This window comes from Fusarium subglutinans (assembly GCF_013396075.1).
Source record: "Fusarium subglutinans strain NRRL 66333 chromosome Unknown NRRL66333_c0000117, whole genome shotgun sequence".
In the NCBI taxonomy this organism is placed as follows: domain Eukaryota; kingdom Fungi; phylum Ascomycota; class Sordariomycetes; order Hypocreales; family Nectriaceae; genus Fusarium; species Fusarium subglutinans.
The window spans coordinates 12,615-28,389 of record NW_023502180.1 but is presented as its reverse complement, the minus strand read 5'-3'; the positions used below and the strand labels follow the sequence as shown (position 1 = coordinate 28,389).

The following is a 15,775-nucleotide window of genomic DNA, read 5'->3' as shown; positions in this document are numbered from 1 at the left end:
CCGATTCTTCCAGGTGTTGCATTATTATCCTTGTGGATCATGGTTCGACTTCACGATCCCTGTCATCGGGGACTAGATTTTGGTCGCCGACCATCTGTTAGCAACATACCTTGTATCATAGCTGATATGGCTGCTTCTTGAAACATTAGACGCTGATGCACGCGTTTCATGGACAGAAATGCTGGATCAAAGAATCGGTAGGCACTGCATTTCGTTGATTGCAGTTTAGGGTAATTCGGCAACCAGGACAGTACATTGTGTCACACTCACACTACCCTTCTGCTGCATTTGACATGAGACTTTCGGGAAGAGTAACTATTCTTAGTTAATTTCTAATGAGTCTAAGCTAAATTCTGTGATGACATATAAATTATCACATGGGATCTTGGCACCTGAATTCTAGATGGTGCTACAAAGCTTGCGTCAGGATTAGGTTTTGGTGTCTCGGTTGGCAGAAGCAGGACCCACGTCGATATTCATGGCGCTGCAGGCCTGTAGAAACCGATACCTGTGTGATCCAATCATACTATTATTCTTCAGGTACCTATCTCAGGTTATGACCGGAAGTCGCCGTTCCAAAGAGCGCAGTTGGGCCATCGGGCTCTAATTTCGGACCATCGGCGGCAATCACTTTATCCCTGAATCACGCAATTGAGACTTATCCTCGGCTGGTTAGTTCCCGCCCCGGATAAACAATAATCCGTCCATCACACTCCCAAAAACAGCAAAGCGTCGTACGCTAGTAGGTACGTACAGTACGTCACTTCATTGTACTTTTTCTGGCGTGTTCACTCTTGAGCGTAGGCTTTTTCTCGCATTCGACTTCACTTTTCCCCTTTGCAGAAAAACACAAAAACTCAAAATGCTTTCGAGTCGCGTGTCACTGGCAGTTCGATCTGCGGCCTTTGGCCAGTCTCGGCGAGGTCTCGCTACCGCTGCGGCTGTCACGTCTGCTAGCCGAAGTCACAAGGTCGTCGTTATTGGAGGAGGCTCTGCTGGTCTCGCCATCAGCCATCAGTTGCTCCGGAGCGGCAAATTCGCCAGTGAGGATATCGCTGTTGTTGACCCTGCTCAGTGGCACCATTATCAGCCTGGATGGACACTCGTCGGTGCTGGACTCAAGACCAAGGAGGAGCTGAAGATGTCCATGCCTGAGCTCATCGACCCCAAGCTCAAGTTCTACAATGTCAGCGTTGATGCCCTCACCCCTGAGGACAACAGCATCACTCTTGGAACTGGCGACAAGGTCAACTATGAGCACCTCGTTGTTGCGCCCGGTATCAAGATCAATTACGACAGCATCAAGGGCCTCCCTGAAGCTCTCGCCGAGCGCAACGGCCCTGTCTCTTCCATTTACGGCTACGACTACTGCGACAAGGTCTTCCCCAACATTCAGCGCCTCCAGAAGGGTAATGCCATCTTCACTCAGCCCGCCGGTGTCATCAAGTGCGCCGGTGCTCCCCAAAAGTCCATGTGGCTTGCCCTCGACCACTGGAAGCAGACTGGTCTCTATGACCCCAAGAACCCCTCCGGCTCTCCTATCAAGATCACTTTCGCCACCGGCCTCCCCGTCATGTTCGGTGTTCCCAAGTACAGCGCCGAGCTTGAGAAGCTGCGACAAGAGCGTGGTGTCGAGGGTCTTTTCCAGCATGATCTTGTTGCTATTGAGGGCAACAACGCTGTCTTTGCCAATGGCCAGGACAAGGTTACCAAGCCGTTTGACTTCCTGCACGTCGTTCCCAAGATGGGACCTCATGCTTTCGTCAAGAAGAGCGCTCTTGCCAACGAGGCTGGCTACGTTGACGTCAACGACAACACCCTCCGCCACAACAAGTTCGCCAACGTCTGGTCTGCAGGTGATGCTTCGAGCCTTCCTACCTCCAAGACCGCCGCCGCCGTGACCTCTGAGGCGCCTGTTCTCGTCAGCAACCTCCTCCGCGCTATCGATGGCCAAGAGCCCGAGCCTGCCTATGACGGCTACACCTCATGCCCTCTCCTCACAGAATACGGCAAGGTGATGCTCGCCGAGTTTAAGTATGGTGGCGTTCCCAAAGAGACTTTCGGAGATATTCTCGGCATTGACCAAGCCGTTCCCCGCCGCTCGTTCTACCACTTGAAGAAGGACTTCTTCCCCTGGGTTTACAAGAACTACATGGTCAAGGGAACATGGGGAGGACCTAAGGGCTGGATTAAATAGACAAAAGTTTGAACTTGCTATGTATGTTAGACTTGTATCATTGGGGAGATTGTATACCCGCGGAGAAACTGGAATAAAACCTGCAAAATAATGACACTAAGGACGCATGGCTTGGCCGCTGTGGTGACGGTTTATTTGTTTTTGACTAATGAACAGACTTGGTGGCTGTGAGCCCTCGGCCAAACAGAAGAGAAGCTCAACTTCGTCACGGAGCGCCGTCATCGGCCTGGAGAAACTGGACGTGCTCATACCGGTACGCACTTAAAATAAAGTCCTTCCTCAACGGAGTAAACAAGCGTTTAGGCTGTCGTTGCTCACAGTGTTTTCCTGGCTCATAAGCTTCACCAAACTGCGGATGTCGCACAATCTCTCCCCACACGCTGCTGCAAACCTCGAGTCCTACTCATGGACCAAAAAGCCAGGTTTCTACCTTGACGCGAGAGCGGTCAAACTCCTGCACCAAATCGAATGCTTGGAATACAGTCTCTGGTATGCCAGACATCGGCTAGACGTCAACACACGCGATCTCGAGAAAATAGACTTCTACAGCTCAAAAGCCAAACTCGGCTGGTTCGGATCACTACGAAGACGAATAAACGAGCAGTTCGATCACGAGACACAACGCGGGCGCCAAATAGACCAGATACGCGCCAAACTGCTGGCAGTCCAGATTCCGTTGGACAAGACGTTGATTGCCAAGAAAGAGGCGATGCTGGCGAAGCTTCAGGCAGAGTTTGAAGCGAGGATCCAGTGGAGGACTCAGGAGGCTCTGAAGGATTACCGGAAATGGCTTTTTGAAGAGAAGAAACGAGAAGATGCGAAGAAAAATTGCAAGCTGGAGCAGAAAAGGAGGGATAGGGAAATGTGGGAGGGGAACTGGCAGAAGTTTCTACTGAGCGAGGGAGACAAGAAAGATGTTTGTAGGGGACATCCTAAACTGTGGGGTTCTTTTCTTTTGTGAATGGCTTCTTACCATCGCGGTTCTGGTGGTTATATGCTTTGGGCGAATTGTTGCTTTTGGAGGTTGCTTGATGTTTATCGACCCGTTGGACATGGGAAACGCGACATCACGATGGGATTTTGGAGAATTAACACGGTGTGACTGAGGAAACAACTTTGGCTTTTTGCTTTATGAATTTCTTATTTATTTGCTCCTTGCTTCTTTACTTTATTTCTTCACCCTTTTTGCCCTGATTTTGCATTGTCATCCCTACCTCGACTCGACCAACACTGGCACACAGACCGGAGGCACCACGTTCAGTAGCGACTTTCATCTCTGTAAGACGTTGGGGAGTCCCTTAATCCCTCGTCTACCCATGCAAGTGGAATACTACGTCTATGATCATGGCTCTAGCCTGGGGTTGGTTCGGTTCGGTCTCATAGTGTTTAATATCCTGAGTTAGTTTTAGACCACACAAACAAGAAATCCTTTTGGCACTCGAGATCCCCACAGCGCGTCATTGACATCTCCTATTAAAGCTACGAAGGGTGCGAGATGAGATCTCCGCGATACCGAAAAGACGCGTTCGTCGACGCGTGATCAGCTTCAACGTATGGTATCACTTCGCGTGTCAATACGGAGCGTTTCCCCTCTTCGGACCTCCACTCGGTCAATCGAATAAAGAGGAGGCCAGAGGTAAATAATGTTGGTAAATTCTTGCCAGGTGAACCTTGAAAAGCCCGAGACAAACAAACTAACACATCAAACACGGTGGTGGAGCAAAAGTCAGTGAGAGGTGGAATCGCAAGTTGTAAGTTGAGACTTTGGGCAGATCACCCAGGCAATAGGAACACAGTAACAGCTAACTATGACAGACTTTCACGCCATGCGCCGTATTTATAAAGTTTCCTTTGAATTTGTGTCCTTTGCCTTTGTGTTTGGGCTGAAGTCTCTTTCTACCTCTCAACCTTATCACAGGTAGGGCTTCTGCATCCACAGCCCTGGTCGACTTGCTTAAGAACCTAGAAAGCACCCCGCCTCCCTTCACTCCGACTTTCTGCGGCCTCAGAATCATATACTCATGATGGAATTTGTTGACTACTACGAACTTTTGCAGCTGCCTCACACAGCAAATAAAGATGAGATAACGACGGCTTATATGCTGGCTTTACGTCGGGTTAAGCCAAGACGTCCAGATAAGAATCACGAAAATAACCAAGCCACTTTAAATTACAAAAACGTCAGTCATCGTTAACTTACCTCGCGTGTATACTAACTAGCTGGAAGCTCAACAAAGCATACATTACACTATCAGACAAGAAAAAGCGTCGAGTTTATGACACAGAGTACGGACAACAAACAGGAAAATTTATCCGTCCGTTTTTCACAGAAGTGAGAACAAACAAATCCACGAATGAGAATAATGCACCCTTTACCCGGTTCAATGACACGTTTTTCGAGGGACATTCTCCAAATGACCCCGAACCATCGCTGGTGGATATACGTGAGGTGGACGATTTCATTCAACAGCTGGAGTCTCGCGTATCAATCACCCAGACCGAAGTCTTTTTCCAAAGGGGAACGGTACAAGTTAAAGAAGAGGCTGTACGGGCTCTTGAAGAAGAGGTCTTTACAGCGGGCTTCGAAATGATAGAGATATATGAAGGCGAGGCTGGCCCGTCAAACTTAGAACGCACAAGAGAATGCCCCCAGATTCAAGCGCAAATGAGTCGCAAGGTTGAGATGGAAGCCGAGCTCAAGGAGGAGCACGAAAAACTCGCAAGTCTCCAAAGGCAGCTTCGGGAGTTTCGCAGTCGACTCTCATATTGGGAAAAGGAGACGGAAGCTTTAATCAAAAAGAAGAAACGGCCTACGAATATAATGGACTTGCTACAACCCTAACCATGTGGCGTGGGAGGTAGAAGGAAAAGCAAGCTTCACTCGAAGTACAGCCTGGTCCGAGAAAGTGGTTTGATGAAGCGGAGAGAGGGCTACGAAAAAGAAAGGGAAGAGGGGTTAAAAAGGACCTACAAGGGTCCAGGGAAAGGGTGCAGCGCAAAGTAGCAAACAGGGCGTGAATTTGGAGGTGTCAGGGGGCTCAGGGGAAAAGTGCTCTGATGCGAGATATGGGATAGTTGATTCACATGATTGAAAGCCGGGCCTAATATGAATGGTAGCAAACAACCTCAAGACTGTCATTAATCTTACTTATATGCAAAACGTCTGCATCAATAAAATATGTACATGAAACATCCCAGTATTCTCAAATAGTTTAGCAAGAGAGATCTCGGCCCCGACGCGTTCTTGGAGTCATGACGATAAAGGAAGAGTCAAAACAGAAGGCATGCCGAAGAGAAACTACAAAAGAACGCGCATGGCAATGAAGGCCATCGTAAGGAAGCCTAGAATGCCCCGTTCGTAGCGCCCAGCTTCCGCAACTACAACTCCCGGCACTGCGGTGCCATTACCGCTGGCTCCAGAAGAAGACAGTGAAGATACTGCATGGGGCTGTGCATGTCCAGCGCCAGGGTACGTATCCTCCCTGTCATCTTTTTGATGCTGGTAGGGTATGGTGCTAGATTCAGCACCAGCGGTAGGCTTGGCTTGTCTGAGTGCTGTAGTGACTGTTCTAACAGGTCCCGGTACCACCTGATATGCAGCTCGGGTCGGAGCAAAATCCCCGACCAAGTCTTGTGATCCATAAGCATCATTTCTGGCTGGCTCTGTAACGGCAGCGCATGGCGCAGTGATTGTGACTCGGTTTTGGTCATGATATCCGCAAGACTTGCAAGGCATAACGTACGTGGTCATCTCCACAGTAGGAATGGGAGGGTATACACAACGGCTGCAAGGCTCATAAGACAGAGTAGCGCAGTATTCGGTGACAGTCAGGGTCGAAGGGTTGTTTGGGTCGACGATGGTATAAGTGACGGTAGTAACCGTGGTTTCAACCAGCGTCTGTCCTGGCTGTGCAACAGAGTCGATTACAGTCTCAACCGGTTGGAGGATAAGCGATTCAGTTACAATATCAGTGGCAGTGACAATTTGTCGGGAGGAAATGACATCTGTGGGAATGACTGTAACTCCATCTTGCGTGGTAGCTGGTACCTCTGCCTCCGTGCTTGTCTCACTGGGTGCACGAGGCTCGTTATCCAGAGCGTACAAGGTCAATAGGATATTGGCTGGTGCAGCTCGCTTATCAAGCGCTTTGCGTGGGCCAGCCCAGCGACGCTCGGAAGAGGATACAACCAGACCACCACAGAAATGGCTGCTATCACCTGGACAGGGAATGTCACATCGGCCGCTCAACACCAAGCTAGTTGAATCAAGGGAGTCTGAAGCATAACAGGATCTGTAAACTGGTTAGATATAGAAAGGCAAAATTGCTAAATGCTACGTACCGGTCATAGATTCCCACGTAGGCCCGGCCCCTGGCCAAGGTGACACAGCTCGAAGTGGTCATGTTTGCACCAGAGCCTATAAGGTTGAAGCTTGGGTAACCATCCGCGGATCCAAGACAGCCCTTGTAGGTGTACCCACGAATGGTATCGATGTTTGAAGGGCCATCAGCAGGGGAGGATGTTGCTGGAGGAGCATCGGATGATGAGGTTGTTGAAATTTCTGGAGAACTGGATGTCACTGGTTCAACTGGAGTAAATGTGGTCTCTGGGACTACCTGTGAGGTCGAAGTCGAAGTGTCTGCAAAAGAGGTACTTTCGGAGGAAGGTGAAGGGAGACCGGTGCTAACAATTGAGGAGGCCGTAGACTCGCTAGACACCGCGGCGGTGACAGAGCTAGACTCAGACGTGATTGACGTAGTAGACTCAGACAGTGCATCTGTAGTCGGGACTATGGATTCGCTGGTTGTTGTGTCTGAAGCAAGAACAGGCCCTTGATCAACGCTGGTAGATGCAGCCTCACTTGCTGTGCTGAGAATTGGCGAAGCATCAGTAGTTGTTCGGGACTCAGCTGGTGTAGATGATGTGCTTTCGTCCGTGGAACTCGACACTTCGTCAGTCGTGAGTGTTTCCAACTCGCTACTGATGCTAGTCATAGACTTTTCCGTAGTGGTTATTTCCAGTGTGGTGGAAACCGACTCAGATGTGACATCAGCCGTGGTGGCGGTACTCTCAAAGGATACCGAGGTTGTCTGTTCAGTTGTTGAGACTAGCTCCGTTGTGGTGAGCTCATCAACAGCGGTTGTTGTAGGCTAGGTAGTTATAGTCTCGGCCGTTGTCGTAAACATCTCCGCGGTTGTTGTAAATCCAACAGTTGTAGTCGTGGAATCATCCTTTGTCGTAGTTTTTGGTTCAGCAGTGGTTAAGGTCGTCAATTCATCAGTAGTCGTAGTTGTCTCGCCGGTAGTTGTTGTCTCCTCGGCAGTTGTAGTCGTGGTAGCATCACTTGTAGTAGTCGTAACTCCGGTAGGCTCTACGAAAACAATAAAAGTACCAGATGCAGTGCCGGACGCAGAGATAGTAGAAGTGAAAGGCTGTTCTCCAGGGGGGAGTGTCGATGTTGTGTAAACATAGTTGATCTTAACTTCGTCAGACCCATAACCACAGTCAACGCAACCCTCGGCTCGAAGAAGGAAACCAGAGTCATTAAGTGCATCTCCGACGTCACAGACGGATATCACCAAGACCACAAAGCTGCCAGGTAGGGCCGATATCGTTCTCACAAGCAGAGGCAAGGATCGCGTATACCCCGTAAGACTGTCTGGTGGGGCGATAGCATCTGGTGTGAGGAGGAAAGGAGACAAGGCGTTGATTTAATTCGCATTGGTATCAAGAGCGTACTGAAGCGGGGGGCCATTGGTCACATCAAGGATAGATATAGCATCCATATTGGCCAGTGTACTACGTAGAAGTTAGAACGTTAGATGAACAAAGTGCAGTGGTGGATTCATGGGCATGTACCTTAGGGCTTCTTGTGTAGCAAATACGAATTCTATACGGACTCCATTATATCCAGGCTCAAGTCCCACCTGAACTTGTAAAGCGTTGACGTTCTGGGTATTTGGGGCACAAACGTAATCATAACCTGCAACACCATTATCGACGTTTCGATCCCCTGAGATGTAGGCTCCTGTAGCCGTTCCACTAGTCAGTATACCTCCACTCCCCAGACCGAACGGTCCATCCGCGAATGTTCCCATGCTTGATTCACCGAGCGATATCACATTCAGGACGTTAAGGCCTGGTCCATCGAAGATAGCGGCGGCCACTGTAGCACCACTGGTTGTTTCTGTGATGGAGAAACTTCTGGCCAACAAGGGAAGTGCTGTGAACACGGCCAATAACTTAGGATTGGTGAACCTCATGTTGTTAGTGAGTGACTACTACTCAAGGCTTCGTAACCAGAGGTAGAGAAAACAATATAAGAAAAAGAGTGGAATAAGTGAATGAATGAATTCAGCATCATTTTTGACCTGGTCTTGGGTACTTAAATAACCGAAGCTCGAAGAAAAGACAACTCCTTGTTTGTTTGCCTCAGTTTCCTCGAGTCGCGATAATGATTGTTATTGAAACGAAGCCCGGATACTGGTCTGACACGACCTGATTCATGTGACACCAGCTATACCGCTTTAATGTCTGACATGCGATTATTATCTTCTAAACTATACCTTTGATTGGCATTGTAGCATTGCTGTCACTTATCTGGCATTCAAAATGACATCCTGCAACAAGCATATCGGTAAAATAGTAAAAGGCTACACGCGACTGCGATCAACGGCTGGGCAAGTTTCTGAGACATCTGCAGGCTGTTCCCACGTTTTTGATAGGCGTGATAAGTGCCAGCAGAGACTAATTTGGGCGCCAACACAGGCTTAAGTTAGCGCCAGCGGGCTCTTTCGATTGGCATTCCAGCGAAACAAGGCGAGACAAGGGAGGATCAAATAGAAGGTCATTGAAACTGAGTCAGAGAATTTGTTTGGGATGTCATTGCGTTGCGCTCATCTGGGGAGTAGCTTCGCATTCTCAATTATGAAGAATAACCGAGCCCTTGAAGTCGCAGTTTTGTTTCTGGGTCTAGACCATCATGATCAGAGGCTACTGTAAACCCTGGTCAAGCGTCAGTAAACCTTGTTGGTATCTCATAAAGACAGGTCAAGCAACGAGTTTAATCTTGTTGCCTTGGATCTGGGTCGCTACAGCCTCATGTCGCAGCGTGGATATGTTAAGTACAATTTACTGCCGCCCTGAACTCTTAAGCACGCTGGTTTAGTTTCTTGGAGAATTTACAAAAAAAACAGCACTTTTTGTCAAAGCTTCACTCCTTTCAGACCTGGCATGGAAGGCGACCTTGGTTGTCGGTTGGTTCATGTTGGGCTACCCTACAGACACCTTGCAACATTGAGGTCTTGGCTCTCGCATGCGCGTCTGTTCGAAATGGCTGCGGCTTTCCTTTCCAAGAATTGCTACTGTAGCCTTGTCGTAAATAAGAGCCTGTTCAAGTATTGAATTGGACTGTAACAATGCGTCGGGATCGGTGTCCACAACCCGATCGACGATGCAGGCTGTGCCATCTGTAATCCTGATCACCTACACTGATCATATCTTGGTGGGCCATGTCGGCCGAGCTTCTCTCCACAGCTTAAACCAGATGCTGGCCAACAGTCTGCCAGCCATAATGGATGACATTGATTGGCACACATGTTGAACATACCTTATCTACTCATCGGATCACCCACTTGCGTACCCCGAACTTCGGCCGAGGCGTAGATCTTCCCCAGGATTGACGTAAGAACTCTGGGGTAGCGGGGTAAATAAGTTCGGAGACCTCGGGGGGACAACAAACACGCTGACATTCGATCTTGGGCTGACTCGATACACCCCCGCCATTGGACACAGCTATCACTCTTCAAGTCTCGGGAATACGAACCAGCAAGTCCAACGTGCGCTATAAAACCTCGACGAGTCCGGACTCAAGCAGTAGCCTCGTTCTCAGCGAACCTCTTGTCTCTTGACAATAGCAATACCTCAACATGACCTCCCCGATTGCGGTGTTTGCTATCCCGGCGGTGGTTCTCGCACTGCTCTTGCGGTTCATCGTCCAATCCTTTCGCTCTCCACTACGAACCGTCCCGGGACCTACCCTCGCCCGATTTACAGATGGCTGGTACTTCTGGAAGGTCTGGAAAGGCTCATTCCAAGATGTAAACCTTGATCTACAGAAGAAATATGGTATGCCCTCCACTAATGCCTTGTGTACAACATTCGCTGAACTCTTCACCCTAGGGACGATTGTACGATATGGGCCTAATCGATATAGCTTCAACGATCCCGAGGCAGCCAAGACAATCTACGGTCTGGGCACCCACTTCCCAAAGTCATCGTGGTACTCGGCCTGGGCAAGTCCCGGCACATGGGCCATATTCAGCGATCAATCAGTCAAGCGCCACAACCATAACCGAAAGCTGTATCAAGCGACATACGCAATGTCGTCACTTGTACACTACGAGCCCTTCGTCGATGACTGTGCCGATATCTTCACCCAACGTCTCTCGGAAATGTCAAGCACGTCGACCCATCTACCTGTCGACATGCGACACTGGTTCCAGTGCTATGCGTTCGACGTCATTGGGCTGATCACATATGCAAAGCGCTTCGGCTTCCTAGACAGTGGAGACGATGTTGGTAATGTTATCGGTGCTTTGGAGGACCATTTGGGTTATGCGACCCTGGTTGGCATCTTCCCAAGTTTGCACAAATACCTTTTCAAGATCAGGAACTGGCTTGCGGGTGGAAAGGGAACAGGACGAGCATATATCTTGAACTTTACAAACGAGAGAATTCGACAAGCGCAGGTAGCTCCCAAACCCGTCGCCGAAGAGAGTGAGGTCACCATGGAAGATTTTCTCACCAAGTTTTTGGCCAAGCATGCTGCCTCACCAGATGTCTTTACGCAGTACCACGTTCTCATGGGATGTACATCGAACATGGTGGCAGGCTCAGATACAACTGCCATCAGTCTGTCAGCTGTTCTGTACTATCTACTGAAGAACCCAGATTGTTTACAGAAGTTACGGGCCGAGATCGATGACTTGACAGCACGAGGAGAATTGTCGAAATCTCCGACCTTCAAGGAAAGTCAGCAGATGGTTTACTTCCAGGCTGTGATCAAGGAGGCTCTACGAATGCATCCCGCTACGGGTCTCCCACTCGAAAGAGTTGTTCCCCAGGGCGGCGCGACAATATGCGGACGATTCTTCCCAGAGGGAGTAAGTTTTTTATAACAAAGCTCCGAAGGTCCGAGCTCTCAGCTGACGAATGACACAGACTATCGTTGGCATCAACACATGGGTAGCTCATCGTGATACTCGAGTGTTTGGTCAAGATGCCAATTCCTTCAACCCAGACAGATGGCTCACCGCCGAAAGCGACAGGCTCTCCATGATGAACCGTTACTACATGCCTGTAAGACTCCCTTGGCTGAAGCGCCTGATCATATCACTGACGAAAGACCATTTTAGTTCGGACTCGGCTCACGAAACTGTATCGGCCGACATGTCTCAATGCTTGAGATGTCGAAGCTGATCCCACGAATTATCCGCGATTTTGACTTTAGCCTTGATTCGTCGTTGCAACATCAGAACTGGCATACTCAGAGCTACTGGTTCGTCAAACCGTTGGACTTCAAAGTACTCATTCAACCACGCCTTTCGGAGAAGCAGAGGGCATGAAGGAAGCGCCCAAGGTAATAGTTATAGTTGTTTCCTCAGAATAACATACACCGACAGTAACGAGACCAATGTTCCTTTGTTCTGTTCTGCCTCAGAAACATTGACGCCTTCAAGAATAACATGTTTCAAAGCAGAGAGATGTAAATCTTGCAAGCGACCTGTGAATTTGTGAATAAGCAAAGGATATTGCTAGATCATGGCCACTGATGAAAATGCCTTCAGGACGTTTCACTGGTCAGTTTCTCTGACAACTCCCAAAGCCTCTCCGCCTCTTCGTCAGACTCAGCCCTGGGATGAGCACCGCTGCAAATCTGGCAACCTTCCAAAAATACACCGTAGTTCTCTTTTCCCTCTCGTTTCTCCCCTGGCCCAAGTTTGGGATCCAGCGCCGCAACAACAGTGGTTGACCCTCCGGCCTGAAGAGTCTTGTACTTGACCCCTCTCTGGATTCCTACCTTAACAATTGCCTCACGAGTTTCAGAGGGCATGTGTCTGCTTAGATCTGTCTCGATCCATCCTGGAAATACTGCTAGCGACAAGATTCCGTAACGCTCGAACCATTGTTGTTTGCGCCAATGCTGAAGAGCACGTTTGCGACCTTGCTCTGGTTGTATGCTGTCAAGGGAATATAGCTTAACTCCTCCACATTGGGGGATCCCCATGCTCTATGAACCTCGTAGTTGGGCCTCTCTTCTTCCGGTAGCTCTTTGTTCTTCTTCTCAAGGTTGATGTCACTCCATCTCATGTACGCCCACTTAGGCGACCCACTGGACACATTGATGATACGAGTTGCACCTTTAGGACTCTCCTCGGCGGCTTTAATCAGCTTTGGTAAAATTAGGCTGGTGAAAAGGAAGTGGCCGATGTGATTGGTTGCAAAATGCATCTCGATATTCTCTGGGCTGAGCAAGCGTTCTGGGAGGAATGCGACTCCGGCATTGTTGATGAGCAGGTCGATCTTCGGAATGTCATCTCGACTGAGAAGTTCTGCAGCAGCGGCACGAACTGACTGTTGGCTTGAGAGATCGAACTGGAGGATGACGTAGTTGACCTGAGCGTAAAGACTCTTCATCGCGTCGACACTTTCTTGGAGTTTGGTACGAGAGCGGCTGGTGACGATAAGATGAGACGGCCCCTGCGATGCCTGCAGTATGTTATTGGTTAAATGATTATCGCGAATTCGTGAACCGGGAGCCATATTTCTCACGTACCAAAGCCTCAGCTGTTGAGTACCCGATTCCGCCTCGATTCACACCAGTGACCAGCACAACCTTACCGAGAACCTGTGCAGAGAAGGCTTGGGCGACCTCGAGGCCTTCTGTCTCGCCATTGGACTGGGTGGATGTTGTGGAGGTCATGGCTATGAGACTTGGATGATGATAATGAACTGGAGTACGAACGACCAGCCTGAAGCATACGTGAAATAGCTGGCTTTTACACTGTTGTCAAGCGAGAACCTATTCAATTTATAAACCAAAAAAGGTGGAATAAAACTTGGAGATCGCCATAGTGAATCCCGCTTACTGCAATCCAATCTGAGATGTTCAGAGAATTTACGAACATGGATTTAAGCGGAGTTAAGTGACGCAACTCCAGGATTTCGGCGAGCCAACACCCAACTTCGTTGATCAATTCCAAGCTACGATTCCATGCAGAGTTCATAGTAACTAGAATTATAGGCTTTCGGTGTCATCTAGTCCGTTGGGCTCGGACTCTCGGCAGGGCTGATCCCGTGGGACCGAACTGTGAATTGGTTTGTCAAAAGGGTAGCATGGCCTGGTTTAGAGCAAAAGGTGAACAAAAGAGACTGTTCATACAGTGGCATTATTTGGTCACTATTATTCTTGAGACAATTAGGTAAAGATGGTGCACGCACTAGGCTATCTATTCAAGCTCATTCATAACCAATTACCAGAGTTTACTGGAGCCACGACTCGAAGAAAGCCAATTTGTTCATGCCTCTTCCACGTAGAAATTCATTTTTGGGAATGTCGAAGATTGTTTTTCGCCCGTGATGAGACATACAGCCTTGTTGTAGTGCTCTCGAGGCATGCAAGAAAACTTAGGACCTCTAACCTAGGTGACAAAAAGGTTTACCCAAGCTTAGTATAATTCATCATAGGCTCAGGGGACCTTGGACTAAATATTTTAGTACCTCAATTTAACGTCAGAAGTCTTTTTGCACCCCGGGGGCTCTCTAGGTTCTCATTAGGGACAAGGTAAAAGCAGGCTGTGACAGCCTGCAGTGCCAAGAATTTTATCGCCAATGACTGCCTGTCATGGAGAGAGGAGCTGAAAAATATTGCACATTAGAAGTGAGCTATCGAACGCCACTGGGTCACGTAAATTATGATAGGGGTAACTGGCAGGATTGTTTCAATAAGTACTTGGGTTCGAGAATCCCCCCTCTTCTCAAACCCGAGAGCCTTGTCTTTTGTCAACTCAAATCTCACCAGAAACCGCTTTGCAAAATGGACAGACCAAACACAATTCTTGTCCTTCTCTTGCTCTATCTCCAGAGTCATATTGTGCCTGTACAATGTGACTCGATAATTGGCTACACGGTCACAGATGGAACAAGTATGTCTCCCCTCTGGACACCCCAGATGACATGAAGTAACCAAAAGCTTCCCAGCCCAAACGCTTAGTTGTCCGAGCTCACTATCCTTCCGCACGACGTTTACCTTCGCTGGAGACACAGATACATACGCGCATTGTGACTGGTTCACTACCGACGACATTTATCGTGTCGGCACCTCCTGTATCGACAATACGGCTTACTTCACCCAATGGCTTGAAGATGGTGGCAGTACCTCTTCTACACTGGTTTGGTAATACACCAGCGATACCTTGGGATCACCACCGACTTAGACTAAACTGAAATCCTTGAATAGCAACGGCGATTGTGTGGCCGTCAGGTTGTACGATAACCCCGACGATTTAAATGATCTTAGATGGCTGGTCAGCTGCGATGACTCCATCGGTGTTTCGACCCGTATCAGCACCTTATTCTTAGAAGACCCAACAGATTGTGAGTACTGCAGTATAATGGGATATTTGGAAGGGGGATTGACCTTGGTGGAATTCTAGGGGACACTACGACCGAAAGCACGACAACTACAAGCGAGTCATCGACCACTGTGGCCGATAGCGCATCGTCAACGGAGTTTGAGACCAGTTCATCCGCCACATTTCCGTCGCCTACATCAGAACCAGAAGAAACAGAGAGTCCCACTGATAGAGGGAACAAAGGTGGTGATGGGCCTAGTGGAGGTGTCATCGCTGGTGCTGTAGTCGGCTCAATCGTAGGCGTAGCACTAATTGTCGGTATCATCATCCTGGCTTTTAGGATGGGACGAAGAAGCCGAGGCGATACTGAAGGGACAAGTGGCGGCTTCAGAGATTCACTGAGGTCTATACCAATACCAACCATGACCTCTCCTCAACTTGAGCCGAAGCCGCCTGTTCCCGTCATCCAGCCAGTATTTGTACAGGACAGCCAGCCGTACCACAGCAACAATTGAGGTTAGCGGAGATATTAGGATGTAATATTGATAGAGAAATAGATCGGGATGCGGAGTAAGATCGATTTGATCAAATGTCTATGCCTATGTTACCTCGAATAATATCAGGCTAGAGATTCAACGCATTTTTAAGTAGTCGTGACCTTTTTTCTAATATTAGATCCTGTATAGACCTCTTCTTTATTTTAGTATCGTTCGCGATTTTATATTGTTTGTTTCGGTGCAGCACTCTTGATACACTTCACATATGTGGCTGTTTCTGCATGTCAGGTGACGGCCTATACCTCTCAAGATCAACTAATCAATGAGTAAATAGATCGTGGAACCTCTTGAGGTCTCACAAGGATGTCTAGTAGGCTCTGACGCTAACCAAAGCCTTGTTGTACAAGTCTGCAGGCACCTCGCCATGGTTACTTATTGAGGCACGG

General features: G+C 48.7%; 6 protein-coding genes across 6 annotated transcripts; 4 read left to right on the top strand and 2 right to left on the bottom strand.

The window, feature by feature from the left end:
* Nucleotides 1-862: 862 nt before the first annotated feature.
* Nucleotides 863-2,197, top strand: FSUBG_8485 (sulfide:quinone oxidoreductase mitochondrial precursor; the record flags this gene model as incomplete). The annotated part of the gene is made up of 1 exon (XM_036686898.1): nucleotides 863-2,197. The coding sequence occupies one exon, from the start codon at nucleotides 863-865 to the stop codon at nucleotides 2,195-2,197; it is 1,335 nt and encodes a 444-aa protein (XP_036535977.1).
* A 355-nt stretch (nucleotides 2,198-2,552) lies between these two features.
* On the top strand, nucleotides 2,553-5,039 carry FSUBG_8484 (molecular chaperone; the record flags this gene model as incomplete). Its single annotated transcript, XM_036686897.1, has 3 exons — nucleotides 2,553-3,113; nucleotides 4,255-4,377; nucleotides 4,425-5,039. The coding sequence occupies 3 exons, from the start codon at nucleotides 2,553-2,555 to the stop codon at nucleotides 5,037-5,039; spliced, it is 1,299 nt and encodes a 432-aa protein (XP_036535976.1).
* Nucleotides 5,040-5,495: 456 nt separating this feature from the next.
* On the bottom strand, nucleotides 5,496-8,460 carry FSUBG_8483 (uncharacterized protein; the record flags this gene model as incomplete). The annotated part of the gene is made up of 5 exons (XM_036686896.1): nucleotides 5,496-6,489; nucleotides 6,539-7,347; nucleotides 7,408-7,789; nucleotides 7,937-7,996; nucleotides 8,057-8,460. The coding sequence occupies 5 exons, from the start codon at nucleotides 8,458-8,460 to the stop codon at nucleotides 5,496-5,498; spliced, it is 2,649 nt and encodes an 882-aa protein (XP_036535975.1).
* Nucleotides 8,461-10,125: 1,665 nt separating this feature from the next.
* FSUBG_8482 (cytochrome P450 monooxygenase oxidoreductase) lies at nucleotides 10,126-11,823 on the top strand (the record flags this gene model as incomplete). The annotated part of the gene is made up of 4 exons (XM_036686895.1): nucleotides 10,126-10,324; nucleotides 10,379-11,361; nucleotides 11,420-11,557; nucleotides 11,614-11,823. 4 exons carry the CDS (start codon nucleotides 10,126-10,128, stop codon nucleotides 11,821-11,823), a joined length of 1,530 nt encoding a protein of 509 aa, XP_036535974.1.
* A 218-nt stretch (nucleotides 11,824-12,041) lies between these two features.
* Nucleotides 12,042-13,181, bottom strand: FSUBG_8481 (double substrate-specificity short chain dehydrogenase reductase 2; the record flags this gene model as incomplete). Its single annotated transcript, XM_036686894.1, has 3 exons — nucleotides 12,042-12,340; nucleotides 12,382-12,967; nucleotides 13,035-13,181. 3 exons carry the CDS (start codon nucleotides 13,179-13,181, stop codon nucleotides 12,042-12,044), a joined length of 1,032 nt encoding a protein of 343 aa, XP_036535973.1.
* Nucleotides 13,182-14,294: 1,113 nt separating this feature from the next.
* FSUBG_8480 (uncharacterized protein) lies at nucleotides 14,295-15,347 on the top strand (the record flags this gene model as incomplete). Its single annotated transcript, XM_036686893.1, has 4 exons — nucleotides 14,295-14,403; nucleotides 14,459-14,654; nucleotides 14,718-14,854; nucleotides 14,914-15,347. The coding sequence occupies 4 exons, from the start codon at nucleotides 14,295-14,297 to the stop codon at nucleotides 15,345-15,347; spliced, it is 876 nt and encodes a 291-aa protein (XP_036535972.1).
* Nucleotides 15,348-15,775: the final 428 nt, after the last annotated feature.